The following is a 6,259-nucleotide window of genomic DNA, read 5'->3' as shown; positions in this document are numbered from 1 at the left end:
TGCCCAACAGCAGAGCCAGGACTCAGGCCCAGGTCCCCTGAACCCCTCAGCTCGCTGCCCTTCCAGAGAGCTCTAAGTTGCTGACCTTGCTGTCCTGGAATGTTATCCCTTTGTCCTAGGGAGTGGGATGGGGGAAAGGAGAGAGTTACAGACATGACTGGCCTCTCCAACACCAGTCCCGTCAATTCCCCCCCCAGTCAGCAGGAGTAGAATGCAGACCCGCTGCTGTTCTCACCTGTCTAGAAACGGCAAAATCTTTGAAACTGAGTGCAAGCTCTCGAATGTCTCACCACATGAGTCCTCGCAGAAAGACTCCTATATGACTGAGTTCTTACGTGAAAAAAGCCAAACAACAACAAAGAAAACAAAACAAAAAAATGCCCTGGCTGGAAGAAATAACGTAAGACATGGTGGTTTTAATGCTCGCTTCCAAGCCAGGGCTGCCAGCCATGAGTCACAATGTTATTTACGAGTTTCACTCCCGGACTGAGCTGCTAGGGCAGAGGGCCCTTCTCTTTGACAGGTTCCTGAATAAAGGGGAAAAGCTTTTGTTTGGGAGTGAACACAGCTGTTGGTCTTCTCCTGGTTTGAAAATCAAAAAATTACTAGACTAGAAAGCTCCCACAAACGATCCGTGATTCTTAGAAATGAGGCAGGCCAAGAGATGCTCCCCACGTGCACACACTGTCTCCCGGGTTCAAAACCCCAGAAATCAAGAGGGTTCCTTGGACATCCCTCCCTGTCACCTACTCCTCCCTGAGAGGGGCCCGAGAGGTGAAGCCAAAGCCGAACAGTTCCGCGTAGCCAGGCCCACTACACCACTTTCCTCCCAGCAAAGAGTCCTTTTAAAGTCATCCCAAAGGTCCCAATATGGTACCTTTAATAATTGAATAATTTAAATAAATAAATATGTATGGAATAAATTAGAGGATTTATCACTTGTCCTTTCCTTTCAAAAGTTTCGGGGAATAATTTTGACTTCTGGCTACTCCAACCAGAAAATTCCTAGCAGCCTGCACTGTTTCTCCTTCTTTGGCTCACGGCCAATGAACCCTGACCCTCCCCAGGGTCTCCCATTCGAAGTCCCGGACAGGGACAAGGACAGATATGATCTTGAGCCGCTGGCCTGTGGGCATATGCACACTTCACAAGGATTACATGCAACTCCATTTGCTCATATCTCCTTTTCTAAAGAAGGGATATCAACATTCTAGATGACCATTATGGAATCATCCATCTCATCCTACTCCCCCTGGGGGGGATGGCCTGGGTGTGTATCTTTCCGTCTTCTCATCCTGCCCTTAGGGCAATAATGAGGCCCTCTTCTCAGACAGACTGAAGAGTCAAAAACTTTCTTTAATCGCTAAAGTGGGATGCTCAGGCCAGTCCAAGAGAATACAACACGCTCTTCTTTTGGGCTAGATCAGTGATCAAATCTACCTTTCTTTCCTCTGCCCCTTCCACCAAGGGGTCCACTAGAACAAGCGATCTGGAAGAGCTCTTCTTGCCCAATTGGTATAATCCTTTCCTGATCAAGAATCTCTACAAGCTCTGCCTGGGGCTGGCAGGATTCCTTGGGTCATCACAGGGATGGTAAGCCTGCCCAGATGGGCCATCAGTTCTGTGAGCCAGCCCCCAAAAGGCCCTAGATGACTCACTTTCCTAACCCATGGTCTTCTTTCTATGCCTTAGTGGTCTCATACCTCTCTGGGGCCAGAGACTAGGGAAGGCGCTGGTTGCTCCCTCGGCCAGAACTTCCACTCCCCACTCTCAGAAACAGGGTTTGGAATGGCCCTCTGTGGGGTAGACTCCATCTGGCTTTTTCCTGCCCAAACCTACGCACCTTTGCCAAATCCATTCCCTCCAAGGCTTAGGCCTTCTTTCACGTGCAAAGTGTCTCAGACGGTTGTCTCCCTTGACTAAGCTGGTTCCTCGCTGAGAGGAAATGAGGCTGGCCGCCAAAGAGTGCTTGGATATAGGTGCTCGCGACCCATAGTAGTTCTGTGGTTAGACCCTACAGTTCTTACACGGCTAGTGCATTCACTCTCAAACCCTGGAGGCCCTAGAACACACCCTGATTCATCCTAGAAATCAAATGACAGCTCTAAGGGAAGGGGTTAGAGCCACAGACCTGACTTGCTTACAGTCGCTAAAGAGGTTTAACAAGATCAAAAATGCTCCCACCCTGACGAATAAACAATGTGCTCTTAGGGCACAGAGGAAAAATAGGGCTTTAGGCACTAAAAAGTGACACTTCACCCAGATCCAGTGGGGGGGGAGTAAGAAATCCCCAGCCCTTATCGGGTCCACACCCCACGCAGGGTAGAGGAAGGTACAGGGGCTGATGGAGGAGATGCCCTTCAGAACACAAGCCCTCAGGAGCCTGTGGCTACGAAGCCCAAACCCTCCAGAGCAGCCTCCCCAGCTGTCCCACAGTCCTCTGCACCTGACTCGTGGTGCACGGTCCACATACGGGGGGCGGCCTCATATGGTAGAGTGTAGCTTGCGCCCTGCTTTTGATGCTTCCTTGTTCCCAAGAGAACACTTGGGGAAGTGTTGGGTGGGGAAAAAAAGATTCTCGTTTATTTTGGAAACAAATCAAAAGGGGATTAGGGAATGAAGCACCTTAAGCAATGCCCCCTTGAGACTTCTTTTCGCGACCCCAGGGTCTTCACAGGCATAACTTTGGCTCCACGTCTCCCTTCTCAGAGCCAAGAATGGCCAGCGAGGGAAAGGGTGGGGACGAGAGGATGGAGAGGAAGAGGCTCAGGGGAGGTGGGTGCTGAGAGGTGGTCCCTGCCCTCCTGGCCCCTCCGCCGGCCAGCACAGGGGGCGGGCCCGCTCCTTCTCCCTGGTACATAGGCATCATCTCTTTTTAAAATCTGTATATAATATATATATTTATATTCTCTCTCTATTTATACATATATATTTATATGGTCTATGTACATGTATTGCACAGGCCTCCTGCAGCTGCCCCAGCTCCTGCCTTGTCAGTGATAGCGGTTCCTCTTCTCTTCGCTTTCTGATGTGTAGTCACGGGCCCTGATGCCGTTCTGAAGATTGATGAGTGAGTCCTTCATCTGTAAGACAGGGAAGCCCACCCCAGCCCGGGTTTGTGCCCTCAGTGGGCTCCTCCCCAGCAGCACCCACCACACCCACGTACGGCAGGTCCCCCCGCCAGGCCGGGCAGCTAAAGGCAGCAGCTCCGGAAACAAGGGTCGTTCTCAAGGGACACAGTCTCAGGCTGAAGGGGGACGGCCGATCGAGCACTGGGAACCCCTGGGGTAAGGGGTGCTGTGTCTCAGTGACTTGAGGTCCTTGTTTCACGAAATTAAGAATTCTCGCGGACGTTCTGTTGCTATCAGGACCCGCGTCCGACGCCACTGATTGGTCTTCTACTCACTCGGCTTGGTTTCCCTGTGATCCTGAATACACTGTCCTCCTCTCCTGGTACCTTTGCCACACTGTTCCCCCAGCTCAGACTCCTCTCTTGCCCATTCAACCTCACCCATCTACTACTATCAAGGCCCAGAACGACTCCAAACTTTCTCTGGCTCACAGCCATCTCTCTCTCTCCTGGCTTTTCATGGACCCCTCACTAGGGCTCTGCGCTGCAGTCATCTTTAACGGCTTTGTTTCAGCTGTGTTGGGACTGCACTGTCTTATCCTTACCTTGTACACCCCAGATGCCAAGCAGAAAACTGAGTAGGCTCCTAGCTGTACCCATGTCATTGAATTAACTGAATCTTAACCTTCTTTAAGAAACAGATACATCCCACATCACGGGATGGAGTTTACATGGGGCAATTCCAGCGGTAGAATCCTACCCTGGCTCTAGGTAAGCTGCCTTGTTAACACAGGACGGTTAACATTTCACAGGTAAACGGTTACGGGTTTTGAGAGCCTCTGATCTCTTGGCCTAATCTGTCACTTTCTTCTCTTTAGTTCTTCGATATCAGGAGGGATGAGGGGCCCATTAATGTTCTTTTAAAGGGGAGAGAACGATGGGAATTCCCTGGTGGTCCAGTGGTTAGGACTACGGCGCTTTCAGTGGCAGGACCTGGGTTCAATCCCTGGTCGGGGAACTAAGATCCCACAAGCCACGCAGCGTGGCACGCCCCCACACCCCCAACCCCCAAAAAAGGGGGAAAAGAAAAACGAAAAACAAAATCAAGGGAACAGAACGAGACACCGATCTTAATGCTTGTAGAGTCGAGTCTACGAGGCTACAGGTCTGCCTGCCCCAAGCTCCTTCTGAAGGAGACCCACCCTGAATAGAATTCCACAGCTGGAAGGGGACCAGGTCATCCAGTCCAACTGCCCCCCGCCTTTAATTCATAAGTCCCTCACCCCACATCATCGCATCACCCTCTGAGCACTTAGCCCGTTCCATTGCGGGACTGCTCTCCCCATAAGGAGTGTGCTTTTTGCTGATGACTCAAAAATCCAATTCCCTATAACTTCCGGCCCTAGTTCAGTCCCCTGGAGGTTCACAGCGGTCTAACCCTTCTTTTAGATGTTAGACCCCAACGTCTGAAGACTGTCCTGTGCTGCTCACCCACCCGTCTTCCCTGCTCCTGAGCACATCTTTACTTCTCTCAAGCCTTCCTGATAGGCCAGAGCTTCCAAACTCCTTGCTGTGTTGTCTGCCCTCCTTTGGTTAAAAAAAAAAAATGCCCTCCTTAAATGTGGCTCCAGTGTTATGCATGGCACTCTAAACCCATTAAACTGGATCACGATCGCTGCATTAAATTTCTCTACCCTTAATTTAGAGCTAAGAAAGCAAACCATGAAGGGGAAATAAAGTTGAATATTAATGAGTGCCTCCCATGGGCCATCAGATCAAATGTGACAGCAATTTCACGAAGCAATGATTATAATTCCAATTTTATAAATGAAGGAACCGAAGGTCCCTAATACTAAATCCTTTGCCTGAGGTCACAAAACTAGTCAGTGGCAAGAGTAGGATTCTACCTCAGTCTGATAAAATGAAGCTAACTATTGATTTTGCCCCAGAATGACTTTCTTAAAAAGACGCATCTGGTTTTTCAGAAAGAAAACCGTACCAAGAAGAAGACGTTATGAAAAGGAGACACGGTACCAGCCATCTTCCCAGACTCTCAGCACAGCCCCTGAGGAGGGGCCACGGCCTGGGCGTTGGGTGTTGTGTGCATGTTTTGAGGGCAGGAGGTGGGGGAGGGGAGCACACGTCAAAAGGAGTTAGAAAGACACGCCCTCTGGGAAGATAAATCCCTGCAAAAAGGGGGTTATCTCTTTCAAGGCCTGTCAGATGGCTATGGGTTACCAAGAAGAAAAATTAGCTCTCCTTCCACCTAACCTACAGTTTTCCTACTGCAAATCCAGTGTGTTATTTCACTGACATAATTTTGGGGAATACACGGGTGTCTCCCACAGCTCACTCAAGGGTGGCTTTAAAATCAGAACAATGGATGGCCTGGGGGAAGAACGAATGGGAGGAGCGCATCTGGTGGGCGATGATGGAGATGGCGCTGTCCTCAGAGCACAGGGCAGAAGTCCCATCTCCGTAAGACCAAGGCAAGGAGGGATGGTGGGGGCATCTCACCTGGTCAAGAAGCATCACCGAGGATTTGATGATCTCCCTCCATTTTTGGAGCTCGGTATCGTGGTACTTTTGCTGGGACTCTAAGAGCTGGGCCCACTCTGTCTGAGACTGGGGTAACCTGTGGGGTAGAAGAAGGGGTACCCCAGCAGCTGGAGTTATGGCCCGCTGACTGTCCTATGCGCCCAGACCCCTAAAGGACAGAGAGCCACATCAGAGCGCTCTGTCCTTTGCTCAGTGCCCTGGTTCCCCTGTGCCCCAAATCAGAAGCAGACTGAAACTACAGGGACAGTTTTCAGAGCCTGCCTAGGCACTCATCCCAGAGGGTTATCCCCCGGCCAAGGGCAGCAGGGCCGTCCCAAGGAGACTGGGAAGCAGGAGCCGGGACACAGTACTGGCTGGGGTGAAGGTGGGAGCAAGGGGGAGAGGCCAGGATTACCTGTCCTGGAGCCTCAGACCCTGCCAGGCAGTGAGGGTCTGGGTGGTATATTCCAGCATCCAGAGTTTGTAGAAGAGCATCAGGTTGAGGACGACCAGCAGCACCAGACTAAGAAGATGCCAAGGGGGGAAAGCGAGAGCCGTGAGCCGGCGTCTGGGGGAGCCCCTCCCTCTCAGAGCCGGGCACTCCCCCGCCCAGGGGCCGCTGTCCTCGACCACTGGGTCACCCGACGCATC

The 6,259-nt window shown here is 51.3% G+C and overlaps 1 protein-coding gene across 4 annotated transcripts in view; it reads right to left on the bottom strand.

Moving 5' to 3' along the window:
* Positions 1-2,561: 2,561 nt before the first annotated feature.
* The window catches only part of GRAMD1B (GRAM domain containing 1B), a 170,933-nt gene continuing 167,235 nt past the window's right edge, over positions 2,562-6,259 (bottom strand). For 3 of the 4 annotated variants that reach the window (XM_024740716.1, XM_024740714.1, XM_024740715.1), the window contains 3 exons: positions 6,024-6,131; positions 5,588-5,705; positions 2,562-3,083 (listed from right to left, as the gene is read on the bottom strand). In XM_024740716.1, the coding sequence (XP_024596484.1) occupies positions 2,994-3,083; positions 5,588-5,705; positions 6,024-6,131 (316 nt within the window). In that variant the 3' untranslated portion in view covers positions 2,562-2,993. Of the gene's footprint in view, positions 3,084-5,587; positions 5,706-6,023; positions 6,132-6,259 lie in introns of those variants that run through there. The other variant, XR_003002656.1, reaches the window with a different exon arrangement.

Source organism: Neophocaena asiaeorientalis, unplaced genomic scaffold (genome assembly GCF_003031525.2).
Source record: "Neophocaena asiaeorientalis asiaeorientalis breed wild unplaced genomic scaffold, Neophocaena_asiaeorientalis_V1.1 scaffold308, whole genome shotgun sequence".
Taxonomy (NCBI): domain Eukaryota; kingdom Metazoa; phylum Chordata; class Mammalia; order Artiodactyla; family Phocoenidae; genus Neophocaena; species Neophocaena asiaeorientalis.
The sequence above is the reverse complement of the archived record's forward strand: the minus strand, read 5'-3'. Positions and strand labels throughout refer to the sequence as shown.